General features: G+C 45.5%; 1 protein-coding gene across 4 annotated transcripts in view; it reads right to left on the bottom strand.

Moving 5' to 3' along the window:
• The window catches only part of CCDC197 (coiled-coil domain containing 197), a 47,200-nt gene that overhangs the window by 13,841 nt on the left and 20,150 nt on the right, over nucleotides 1-13,209 (bottom strand). For 3 of the 4 annotated variants that reach the window (XM_066612212.1, XM_066612213.1, XM_066612210.1), the window contains exons 2-8: nucleotides 11,814-11,859; nucleotides 10,760-10,936; nucleotides 6,021-6,178; nucleotides 5,594-5,676; nucleotides 3,228-3,400; nucleotides 1,880-1,990; nucleotides 1,111-1,227 (exon numbers count right to left, since the gene is read on the bottom strand). In XM_066612212.1, the coding sequence (XP_066468309.1) occupies nucleotides 1,111-1,227; nucleotides 1,880-1,990; nucleotides 3,228-3,400; nucleotides 5,594-5,676; nucleotides 6,021-6,178; nucleotides 10,760-10,936; nucleotides 11,814-11,859 (865 nt within the window). The remainder of the gene's footprint in view (nucleotides 1-1,110; nucleotides 1,228-1,879; nucleotides 1,991-3,227; nucleotides 3,401-5,593; nucleotides 5,677-6,020; nucleotides 6,179-10,759; nucleotides 10,937-11,813; nucleotides 11,860-13,209) is intronic. The other variant, XM_066612211.1, reaches the window with a different exon arrangement.

Raw genomic sequence — 13,209 nt, 5'->3', positions numbered from 1 at the left:
ACAGTTTTCTCCAGCTGCTTGTCTCTAGCTTTGGTATCTAAAGGTACACTGCCTCTGAACATAAAAATCCCATTATCCTCTTCCACACGAACCCTTCATCTGAGGCACTCTTTTAGATGTCCCCCATCATCTGAGGTTAGGACGGTGGTAACTGAGAAAAGGACCTTCCCAGACATTGTGCCTTGGATATAGAATGTTCTCCCCAGAGAGAAGCTTGCCTTATATTTGATATCTTTTGATATATTGATATCTGTCTGGCAAAGATGCTTTTGTTTGTCCAGGGATCCCAGCATATTTTGCAGGTGAATTTATTTTTACTTCATGGTATTGCTAATTTTTTTTTTTTACTGCTGCTGCTTCTGTGGGCTTAATGTTGTTTTTTTCCTACCATCTTGACATTTTATTCATGTGTTTATTTTTCAACTGCATTAAAATAAACAATTAGCATTTGTGTGTAATAGCCAATGACAAACGCTTTGCCGATTCTCACAGAATCCCTCTCTAACAAATTCTGAGCCAAATTATTAGCTTTGATTTTCCTGAATAAAAATTGAGGAATTTCAATTACAGGAGTGGATCTCAAATGTTGAAATCCATTATTCTCGCAGGTGAATTAAAGACTCACAGGGTTTTCCAGTCAAACTTTCCAAAGAAATTCTCTTACCAAAACTATCCCAAGTTGGGTGTTTTTTTTGTTTTTCATGTTTCATTCTGTAAATTTGTTCAATTGGAGAGGGAATGCATGAAAAAATTACACTTTTTAAAACTATGAACTTTTGCTTATTTTATCATTCTCCTTTCTTCCCCTCAACTTTCACTAGAAGCACAAATCGCATGGGGTTTGATTTTTCGGTTACTCTAGTGGGGGCACAAAATTCATCACTAACATTCTGACATCTAGAATTCCTGGCAGAATTCAAACAGAATGTAACTCAAGGGATAATGGAACAGAAAGGAAGGGGTCCATTCACCCTTAAAAATGTTCCATTCCCTGACCTAACCTACACTTTTGAGCACTTAGGTTTTAAGTTTCCTGTCCTAGTTATGGAGACGATGTTGAACTCCAGCTTGGACATTTTTGATTTCAGGATGACCTATAGCTTTACTTACTTGGATCATGTCCAGCTTGGACAACAATGGCATTTCCTCCAAAGGACCATAATGTGACATGTAACACTGCTCTGCCATGTTTGAGATGGCTAACAACATTTTGCTTAGTTCTTGTTTCTGCAAAGGGATAAAGAAGAGGGATTAGGGCCTTTCAAATGAAATCAACCTGTTATCCTGTAGGCAGCAAGAAGAGGACAAGCCAGTGAAAATGAACTGCTATTTTGCCGGCGCAGACTTTTCAGCCCAACACAGAGTTCAGAATATGTCGGAGCAGAACTCAGCTGGTTCCACCACCCCTTCCACCATGGTTCTTCCCCCCTCCCTGCCCTCATTCCACTCTTCCCCCCTCCCTCAGAGGACACACCGCTGCCTGGTGGTTTCACTAACCCCAGTGGCGATGTGACCTCCTCCTGCTGGCGCTGGGCCCAGAGCCTGACTGGCATGAGCCCAGCGCTCCCTACTCACTGGGTGAGATAAATGTGCACATTTACGGCCCCCATGCTAGGGCTCAGCACCAGTGCTAGGAGCATTTAGGATTGGGCCCTTAGCCAGCAGCACATGAAACTGCACTCTGGATTTGTCTGTAACTAATGAAAAGGAAAAGAGGAATACTGGGTATAAAATATTCTTCCACAATTAAACTGGGCTGTTGAGATACTGAAGTCACATCTTCAAGTGAAAAGCTTGACCTTTCTCTCCACTTTGAGTCCAGCTCTGCTGGAAGAAACAGGTGGAGGGCAGGGCAGGGGTGAGCACGCGGGGAACCTACCTGATTTCTTAAGAGACTGGCTTCATAGCTAAAGTGCTCTCCCAGCTGCTCATTTGTTTCTTGTAATGTGTAGGATTTTGCCTGAAGCTGGGAAATTTTGCTAAGCAGAACCTAGAGGAGGTAAATAAAAAATAGAAAGTTAGGAACACATTGCAGCTTGCATGAGGAAGGCCTAATGTCTGCAGGCAATTCCTCCACCCACATATGCACAAGAAGTTCACACGTGTGGCCTTGTGGTGATAGTGCTGGACTGCTTGACACACAACAGACAAAATAGACAACCAGCATCTTGAATGGTAGCAGAACAAAAGAAAAACCGTAGAAGAGCTGGGAATGTCAGGGCTAGTTTTCCTTGATGGATACATGGCTTCTCTGAGACATCACAAGTTGTACATCCTACAGCTACAAAACAGCTGTGGATTTTTAAAGGTTCCCCCCCCCTCACCCTGGCCTTAGCGGCACTTGGGAAGTGGAGGACAGTTGGCTGCAAGTACCTTGCCCATCCTGGGAGCCCAATGAGGCCGCTGATGCACCAACAGAAATCTCAGGCGATCTCACGAGATCTCGGTCTATCCAAGGTGGCGTCACCCACGGGAACCCGGAAATGGAGCCATAAACCATGAGTTACCATATTGGGTGACACCAACCCTAGTGACGCCACTGACACCAAGCACCCACTATGCACTCCACTCTGTAAGGTCCAGATCTGGTTACTCCAAAAGCCTTTGGAGTAGGCTGATCTATGTGGTTTTAGAGTTCTGTGCAAACTGACAATACGTGTTCATGCCCTGCCGCTGCCTTGTTCAGTTGTTGCCATTGAATCACAGTTGTTGCTTTTGTTTTGCTGTCATTTGGATTGTTTGATGCTTCCAGTTAGCCAGTTTGAGTTCTTTTTCTTGCAAGAAAACAAAGTTTTCAATATAAATAAAATAAATTTCTCACTTGCAGTAGGGACCAGACTGGAACATATAGTCTTAGCACACAATAAAAAGGCAGAGGGAAAAATCATAGTTCTTTATGGAAAAGCTCTTCCACTGACATATCAGCTCTCCTACCAATGCTGCAGACCATGGCCACCTGCTTCTTCAGGTCTTTTGGCATGCCTGATAATATTGCCAGTTGGGCCCTATTCAGCAAAGATCTATGAGTAGTCTGTGAGGAAGGAACTCTCACAGCAGGAGTTTGCTGCGTGCTCTCAGTACTGTTTAAAGTGTGATCCTGTTCAGCAGACAGACTTGATCTTATCTGAACTTTCAGGGGAGAATTTTGGTGCTCAGTGCCATGCGCAATCAAATGTGAAAGGAGGCTTGGATCATGCTTCATCAAAGTACATGCTGGGTAACTTTACAACTTTTGCGGTGTCATGTTCCTTCCGCAAGATCCCAAATTCACGCTGGTTTTTCTCAAGGTCTTGTTGCAGGCTCGACAAATTTGCCGTCAAGGTCTGCTTTGCGGTCAGCAATGTTCGATGCCTTTTTATGAGGGAACTAACCACAGAGTCTGCCCCAGATTCCGAATAGTCTGCAATGGGACACAGGGAAGTTACATTATATACGGAAAACCCACATGCCTGCATCAGCAGATCTGCTCAGGGGGTGTGCTTCAATCTAATGCCTACAATCCATTCAGCCCCTCGAACCAACCACATGCCCTTCAAGTGTGGAGGAAGCCTGAACATTATATTCAGCCAGTACCCCTTTAAAATACTCAAAATGCTATTGCTAAAGTCTGAGAAATACTGGGTGATTTAACTCTAGAATCTTAGTTGAAAAGATAAGCTTATAGCTTGAACCCTATTGGAAGTATATAGCATGAGAATGTCTATTTCATGTGTTGACTAAATCTGTGTGTTGACTAAACTTTTTAAAGAATGTACATTCTTATTAATGTGGCACCTCAGTTAAAATTTTAAGAAAAAGATTTCTTTTTATTTTAATTTTTCTCACCGCTTTAATTTCTAGTCCAAGTTGCATCAGGGCTACAGGTGACCCAATCCTAACCACCCCCATATAGGCAGGCCAGCATGACCATGTTGTATCCTATGCTGGGACTGAGCAGGCTGAAGGTCTCCTCAAGGTAAAGGGACCTTTGTCCCCTTGCCCTGGGGAAAGCCCCAGGCCATGTAACAGATCTACTCAGACCTGCACCTGCCAATTTGCTGACGTAAATCTGAGTGGAGCCGTGGTGGGATTCCAAGCCCAGGGAGGGGTATAGCATATGGTGTACATGGCTGCCGCGGATCCTACCCCCCTCTCAGGATCATCACTGCCCTCCCCCACCCTGTTACACCCCCCCCTACCCTCCTCTGCCCTGTTACACCCCCCCCCCACCCTTCTCCTGCCCCAGTGCTGCTCAGAGCAGCTCTTCCCTGCTCTGGCATGTGTTCCTGCTTGCACTGGTACCAACAGGATGGCACTGTCCTTCCTGCCAGTACCCTTATCTTCTGTGCTGACACAACGTACTTTACGGCACGTTTGCGACAGTATGCACTGCTGCAGCAGTCACTCCAGCAGCACATGGAGCTCTTAGAATGTTGCTGATAATCTTCTTGTTGGCAACCTTCAGTCTTGAAAGACTATGGTATCACACTCTGAAAGGTGGTTCTGGCACAGCGTCTAGTGTGGCTGAAAAGGCCGATTCGGGAGTGACAATCCCTTCCACACTGGGAGCAAGTGCAGTCTGTCCCTGGTCTGTCTCCCTGGCTATGGGCCTTCCTTCTTGGCCTCTTTGCCTCAGACTGCTGGCCAAGTGTCTCTTCAAACTGGGAAAGGCCATGCTGCACAGCCTGCCTCCAAGCGGGCCGCTCAGAGGCCAGGGTTTCCCACTTGTTGAGGTCCACTCCTAAGGCCTTCAGATCCCTCTTGCAGATGTCCTTGTATCGCAGCTGTGGTCTACCTGTAGGGCGCTTTCCTTGCACAAGTTCTCCATAGAGGAGATCCTTTGGGATCCTCATATAACAGCTAATGGCTATACTCTAGCCCATGAAAACCTGGGGCATCCTGAGGCTGGGGCGTTGCAGGGTACCCAGTGTTCAGCAGAGAGACCACAGTCCGAGCCTCCAAATAGAAGCAGGAGGCTCAGCACAATGGGCAGAGCTGCAGCACGCAAGAACCACATGTTGGGAATAGCCCTCCCACGTGCTCTGATCCTCCTACCACTATTCTGAGTCTTTTAAACAGCCTCCAAACCTGAACATGTGGCAATGATGTCACCGTGTAACACATTTTGCATCATCACCACTTCCGTCCAGGTTTTGAGTGCATCACAAGCCAGGTTAAGTTGGGAAGCGCTGCCCTGGCCATTTGAACTTGATTGGAATAATAATTTGAAAAACATTGAATTTTTGCTTTTAGGTTCAATTTATGAAACTGTACCTTTATCGTTTTATAGGTGATATAAATCCTTTATTTTGGTGGCAAAGTACGACTATAGACACTGGATTGAATCCAAGGTTGTTGAGTTCTAGACAGGGTTTTTTCCCCAGTCCTACCTGGACATGCTGGTGTTTGAACCTAGGGTCAAACACATGCAAATCAGCTGCCATTATTGAATATTTGCTTTGTTTTATGTTAATTACAGTTATGACCTGTTTTATGATGGTTTTATAAGCTTCCATGTGGGCCATTTCATGACCCGAAAGGCAGAGCTGAAATCTATAAAAATATAGGAATTGGGACACAAAAAAAGGAAAAGAAGCAAGAAGCAATTACTCACTAGTGGGCCACATGCGGGTAATTTTCTGTAAGAAATCTTCATGCTGTTTGTATTTTGCCACCTTCTTATGTAGCTTTTCTAGTCTGAAGAAATATATAGAGAGAGTTGTTTACCATTAATATTATTACTATTTACATGCTGTTTTTCAACAAAACGTTCTATATAAAAATCACTTCCATGATGCCAAGGTGACTCTCAGCTGAGCCTGCTATTAACAAGATGTCCAAACATTTATTGATATCCCACTTTTTTTCCATCCCAGAACTCAAGGCAGTACACATGGATCTCCCAGGAGTCCACCATTCAGGCACTGGCAAGAACCAAACCTGCTTAGTTTCAGCAAGATGGGCTAACTCACATGCCTTCAGATTAGACTCTGATATGCGCAAACCTGCTCAGATCAGCCTCAGTGGTGCCAGTAACACACCTAACTTTGAGTTCTTTAAGTTCTTCTTTCAGTTTCCGGATCTCACGCTTCTTTATTTTAATGAGTTCTCGTTCCCTTTGGTATTTCTTGAGTGCACGCTGCCTCTTCAGTTCACAGTTCTGAAGGTATAGGTCAAAGTCAAGAGCTTTCATCCTGCTCTGACCAAAGAAAAAGAGAGAAAGCTTAGTGAATACAACAATTTTGTTCACAGTTCAGGAAGAGCAGGTCCCCCATGGAAAGCAAAAAATGTTTTCAAAGAAAAGGGAGAAGATGTCTAAGAAAAAATAAAGTTTGGAATAGAAAAAACGTTTCCTACAGGCACGTGCCGCTTAACAACCATTCACTTAACGACAGACCACATACATGTTGGTGGTCAAAGCACAATAAAGATGCTCTTAATGATGCAATTGCGTCTCCCAAAGCCTGCAGCAGAGTGTCTGTTTACACAACAGAGAGGCTCTTAATGCAAAGAAGAGGCAATCTATCTCCAGTAGCCTGTGCAGCCAGCTAGTGTCTGGCAGCGAGTGTCTGTTGACACAACAAAGGCAAGAGATTGGACTGAATGTTCACTTAGACCTAATCGGATAACAACGGGGATCGGAGAACGTATCCCCGTCGTTAAGTGGCGCACATCTGTAGCTAATTTAGAATATTGAAAATATCCAAACACTAAGGGGAACTGAGCATTGGAGTTACAGTGCAATTTTAGGTGTATCTACACAAAAGTAAGCCCCACTGAGCCCAATGGACTTTACTTCTGGGTAAGTAAGTGCAGCCTTACAGACAAATCCTATCCTTTCCCCACTCCCACCATTGCAGCTACACAAAAAAGGCTTGTGCCTCGTCTGGGGGCGGGGCAGTTCAGGAGGCTTGGGTGAGGTCAGGGAAAATATTTTCTCTTACCTCCTTGTAAGTCCTTGGCTGCCAGTAGGTCTCTTCAGACCTGCACCAGCTAAGTCTGAGAAGAGAAAGATGGCATGCCAGCTGGTATCAGAGGGGATCGCATCTGGAAACATAGGATCGCCTCCTGCCCCCGACATGCTTTACCGCCCTCCCCCCACTCTGCCCTTTTCCTGCCCCATTCTGTCCTCCCCACTCTATTCTTCACCACACATCTGAGGGAACATGTGCAGGATCAGTAACGGTGACCTGGAGCATTCATGGTCACAAAGGGTTTACTTTGGTTCTCAGCCCAGTATGGATCAGACAATCCCAGGAGTCAGTGGGGTCCTAACTGTCCTTGCAGAGCTGCTGACTCTAGCCTAGTTTGGAGCTCCATGAAGACTACTTGGATCCTTGCAACAATGTCTTCTTGGCCATCAGTTTCCCTACTTGCCTGCCCCAAAGCCACTAGCCCTGATACCATCATGGCGAGTAGGTGATGAGACAAAATCCTCCATGAATTTGTCGGAGATCTTTTAAAAACGATCTAAGCATGACCACATTTTGTGGTAGGAATTCCTGCAAGTTACTTATGCATCATAAGCTAAAGGATTTCCTCCTGTAAGTCCCAAATCTACTTCCAGTGGGCTCCACTACATGACCCTGAGCTCCACTACTGTGAGCAAGGACATTTTGACACAGTGATGACACGGACTGGGAGCAGCAGAATGGTGCCCCCTCTGAACTTTTTCACTAGACCCTCCCTTCATGGCAAAGGTGGTTCTGCTTCTCATAAACTTTCACAATCACTTCTGCTGATGTGATACACTAGTATTCCTGGAAGACCCAAGCTATATAAAGAGCATGCTCATATTTCAGATATGACTGGCATGAAAACAAGAGCAAAAACAAAACAAAATGAAATGAGGAAACAGATCAGGGAGGTGACAAGGAAGGACAGGGTTGTAATCATGGGGGACTTCAATTATCCTCATATTGACTGGGTCAATTTGTGTTCTGGTCACGATAAGGAAACCGGATTTCTTGACATGCTAAATGACTGTGGCTTGGATCAGCTAGTCAAGGAGCCCACCAGAGGACAGGTGACTCTGGATTTAATTTTGTGCGGTACGCAGGACCTGGTTAGAGATGTAAACGTTACTGAGCCATTGGGGAACAGTGATCATGCTGCGATCCGTTTTGATGTGCACGTTGGGGGAAGAATACCAGGCAAATCTCTAACAAAAACCCTTGACTTCCGACGGGCAGACTTCCCTCAAATGAGGAGGCTGGTTAGAAGGAGGTTGAAAGGGAGGGTAAAAAGAGTCCAATCTCTCCAGAGTGCATGGAAGCTTAAAACAACAGTAATAGAGGCCCAGCAGAGGTGTATACCGCAAAGAAAGAAGGGCTCCACTAAATCCAGGAGAGTGCCCGCATGGCTAACCAGCCAAGTTAGAGAGGCTGTGAAGGGCAAGGAAGCTTCCTTCCGTAAATGGAAGTCTTGCCCTAATGAAGAGAATAAAAAGGAACATAAACTGTGGCAAAAGAAATGTAAGAAGGTGATACGGGAGGCCAAGCGAGACTATGAGGAACGCATGGCCAGCAACATTAAGGGGAATAATAAAAGCTTCTTCAAATATGTTAGAAGCAGGAAACCCGCCAGAGAAGCGGTTGGCCCTCTGGATGGTGAGGGAGGGAAAGGGGAGATAAAAGGAGACTTAGAGATGGCAGAGAAATTAAATGAGTTCTTTGCATCTGTCTTCACGGCAGAAGACCTCGGGCAGATACCGCTGCCCGAACGGCCCCTCCTAACCGAGGAGTTAAGTCAGATAGAGGTTAAAAGAGAAGATGTTTCAGACCTCATTGATAAATTAAAGATCAATAAGTCACCGGGCCCTGATGGCATACACCCAAGGGTTATTAAGGAATTGAAGAATGAAGTTGCAGATCTCTTGACTAAGGTATGCAACTTGTCCCTCAAAACGGCCACGGTACCAGAAGATTGGAGGATAGCAAATGTCACGCCTATTTTTAAAAAGGGAAAGAGGGGGGACCCGGGAAACTATAGGCCGGTCAGCCTAACATCCATACCGGGTAAGATGGTGGAATGCCTCATCAAAGATAGGATCTCAAAACACATAGACGAACAGGCCTTGCTGAGGGAGAGTCAGCATGGCTTCTGTAAGGGTAAGTCTTGCCTCACAAACCTTATAGAATTCTTTGAAAAGGTCAACAGGCATGTGGATGCGGGAGAACCCGTGGACATTATATATCTGGACTTTCAGAAGGCATTTGACACGGTCCCTCACCAAAGGCTACTGAAAAAACTCCACAGTCAGGGAATTAGAGGACAGGTCCTCTCGTGGATTGAGAACTGGTTGGAGGCCAGGAAGCAGAGAGTGGGTGTCAATGGGCAATTTTCACAATGGAGAGAGGTGAAAAGCGGTGTGCCCCAAGGATCTGTCCTGGGACCGGTGCTTTTCAACCTCTTCATAAATGACCTGGAGACAGGGTTGAGCAGTGAAGTGGCTAAGTTTGCAGACGACACCAAACTTTTCCGAGTGGTAAAGACCAGAAGTGATTGTGAGGAGCTCCAGAAGGATCTCTCCAGACTGGCAGAATGGGCAGCAAAATGGCAGATGCGCTTCAATGTCAGTAAGTGTAAAGTCATGCACATTGGGGCAAAAAATCAAAACTTTAGATATAGGCTGATGGGTTCTGAGCTGTCTGTGACAGATCAGGAGAGAGATCTTGGGGTGGTGGTGGACAGGTCGATGAAAGTGTTGACCCAATGTGCGGCGGCAGTGAAGAAGGCCAATTCTATGCTTGGGATCATTAGGAAGGGTATTGAGAACAAAACAGCTAATATTATAATGCCGTTGTACAAATCTATGGTAAGGCCACACCTGGAGTATTGTGTCCAGTTCTGGTCGCCGCATCTCAAAAAAGACATAGTGGAAATGGAAAAGGTGCAAAAGAGAGCGACTAAGCTGATTACGGGGCTGGGGCACCTTCCTTATGAGGAAAGGCTACGGCGTTTGGGCCTCTTCAGCCTAGAAAAGAGACGCTTGAGGGGGGACATGATTGAGACATACAAAATTATGCAGGGGATGGACAGAGTGGATAGGGAGATGCTCTTTACACTCTCACATAATACCAGAACCAGGGGACATCCACTAAAATTGAGTGTTGAGCGGGTTAGGACAGACAAAAGAAAATATTTCTTTACTCAGCGTGTGGTCGGTCTGTGGAACTCCTTGCCACAGGATGTGGTGCTGGCGTCTAGCCTAGACGCCTTTAAAAGGGGATTGGACGAGTTTCTGGAGGAAAAATCCATTATGGGGTACAAGCCATGATGTGTATGCGCAACCTCCTGATTTTAGGAATGGGTTAAGTCAGAATGCCAGATGTAGGGGAGAGCACCAGGACGAGGTCTCTTGTTATCTGGTGTGCTCCCTGGGGCATTTGGTGGGCCGCTGTGAGATACAGGAAGCTGGACTAGATGGGCCTATGGCCTGATCCAGTGGGGCTGTTCTTATGTTCTTATGTTATGTTCTTATGTAAAAAACATGGCAGAAGCAACAAAATGGGAGGAGTCTTGTTTTCCATGCTCTATGGAGTGGAAAGCGACTATTTATGCTCTAGATATGGTTCCTTGGGGTGGAGTGGGGATACAAGGAGTCCAAACAGAGTGTTTGAACTTTGTCTAAACAATATCCAACATCATTTCCTGCTGGCTCTAGCATGCCCACTATTCAATCAGTCATTGATCAAGCTATGCCCAGAAACCAGTTTGCAGAACAGCTACAGAAAGAAAAAAAAAAACAGTCCTCAACAAGATGCAACACGATACTTACATCCTGCTCTTTTCGGATGAATTCCTCTCTTCGATGGGCCAACGCTTCCATCTGCTCTCTAAACTCTTGCTTCTTCTGAATCAGTTTGGCAGTAACCCAGTCGTGTTCAGCTTTTTTTTGCAGATGCAAAGTGTCTTGCAACGTTTTCCTATCATCCTGAAGAATCTTGCTGGGGACCTACAAAATCAATGATGCCTTTATACCGGTGCTAAACATTTAGGAAAGGGGAGGCTAGTTTTCAGACCACATTTGAATATTTATCACGAGTACCTGTATTTCCAGTTGCTATCAGTGATAGAATAGTAGCCCTAACGCCTTCTCAAAATACACTGCTTTCTTTTTCTTTTTTCTGCAGATCAGATTTGAATGTACCCAAAAGCAGGCCTGAGACCGTGGCCAGCTCCTACTATTGCTATCGTTGAGCTCTCCTGATATGTGAGCTAGTGTCGCTCCAATTCACTCAAAGTTTCCCACTTTGGGGGGTCCCACCCTTTCTCCTCACAACAACAGTTTGACATAGATGGTTGTGTCATCACAATGATCACTAATTCCCTCATTTTATAAGTACCTAGCAGAATTGGTGCTCAGCTCTAGGTCCCCCTATTGCTTTAACTGGGTTGGGAGGGAGGAGAGAAATTGGAACATGTAAACAAAGAGGCTGTGATTGATCCTGCTGGAGACCAGGTAAGTACTGAGCTCAGTTCCCTTTCTGTCTTCTTTCAGAGGACGAGGGCCTCCTACACAGGTTGGAAACCCAGGCAAGGCACACCATTCTGCCGGTACAGAGCTCACACCCCCCCCCCCCAATGGCCCTACTAATACATGACCCTTCCCCAAACTTCTATGGCACAGCTGCAGACTATTCAGCACACCAGTGTGCTAAGGCACACTGGTTGAAAATTACTGTGATAGAAGTTGATGTCACCACTGAATGGATAGCGCATGGATCCATGGTGTGTATTGCTTCACTGATCTATAGGAAGAGGTTTCAGAAGGTCACAGGAGAGACAAATTTGTAAATATGAAATTACAAAGCATAAAATGTGCAGTTAACCTCACGGATGATGGGAATGTGTGAGACATCTTCATCCTTTTCTTCCCTGTGAAATAAATGAGCAGAAACATTGTCATGTGTTTACATCTAGTTGAATTTATTATTAACAGCATTTATATACTGTTTTTCAACAAAAAGTTCACAAAGTGGTAAACAGGCAAGTCAAATAATTAAATGGCTCCCTCACAATCTTAAACACACGCACACGCACACACGCACGCACACACCAGCAAACAGCCACAGAAAAGACACTGTGCTGTATTGAAAAGGGACAGTTACTTTCCCCTTGCTAAATATACACTGTTGATATATGTTCCATGGTGAACCATGCCCAAAGTGGCTCACAAGAAACATAAACCAATAATCACTATGGAAATACAGCTCTATAATCTCTAAATATCAAAGCCAGACCCCAACATTCTATTACATTCTTCTAGTACAGGGGTGCCCAAACCCCGGCCCTGGGGCCACTTGCGGCCCTCAAGGACTCCCAATGCAGCCCTCAGGGAGCCCCAGTCTCCAATGAGCCTCTGGCCCTCTGGAGACTTGCTAGAGCCCACACTGGCCCAACGCAACTGCTCTCAGCATGAGGGCGACTGTTTGACCTCTCACGTGAGCTGTGGGATGAGGGCTCCCTCCACCGCTTGCTGTTTCACGTCTGTGATGCAGTAGCAGCAGCAAAGGAAAGTGGGGGGCTACAATCCTTTGCAGAGTTAGGCAGATCCCCCATGCTCATTGATTTCGGCAGCATACCTAAGTCTGCATTATTGGATCAAACTGTAAGAGCTGCACAGTGATCAGGTGAAATTAATATTTTTTCACACTCCAGTCTGCATCATTTACGAAGTGCATAGCAACACAAATTACAGAAATGATACAACAGCTGGCCCTTGCATTATCTAAACTTTGCAAATGTGCGCTCAAATGGCATGGACCAGGATCTAATAAGAAAATTCAGTCTAATTACAGCATCCTCCTTAAAAATCCATGTTGTAATCTTCTGCAAAAAAATCTTGGGGCCTAAACCTATCCTGAACCTATCCATAGCATGCTGACAGAGCATGCACTACCTGCTATGAGAAGGAACATACCTGTACCAGGACAGGTATGTTAAAGACTGTTTCTCACCTCCCCATAAGCCACCTGGCCTCCAATGGGTTTCTTCAGCTATTTACCTGGTGTAAGTCCTATGAGACTAAGGGCCCAATCCTATCGAACTTTCTAGCACTGGTGCAGCCACAATGCAGCCCCCAGGTAAGGAAACAAAAGTTCCCGTACCTTGAGGAGGCCTCTGTGACTGCCTTACCAACACAGGAAGCAGTGCATTACCCCATTAGCACAGCACTAGAAAATTGGATAGGATTGGGCACTAAGGCTGCAATCCTAACCACACTTT

Source organism: Tiliqua scincoides, chromosome 1 (genome assembly GCF_035046505.1).
Source record: "Tiliqua scincoides isolate rTilSci1 chromosome 1, rTilSci1.hap2, whole genome shotgun sequence".
Lineage (NCBI taxonomy): Eukaryota > Metazoa > Chordata > Lepidosauria > Squamata > Scincidae > Tiliqua > Tiliqua scincoides.
Note: the sequence above shows the minus strand (reverse complement) of the source record. Positions and strands in the feature narration are given on the sequence as shown.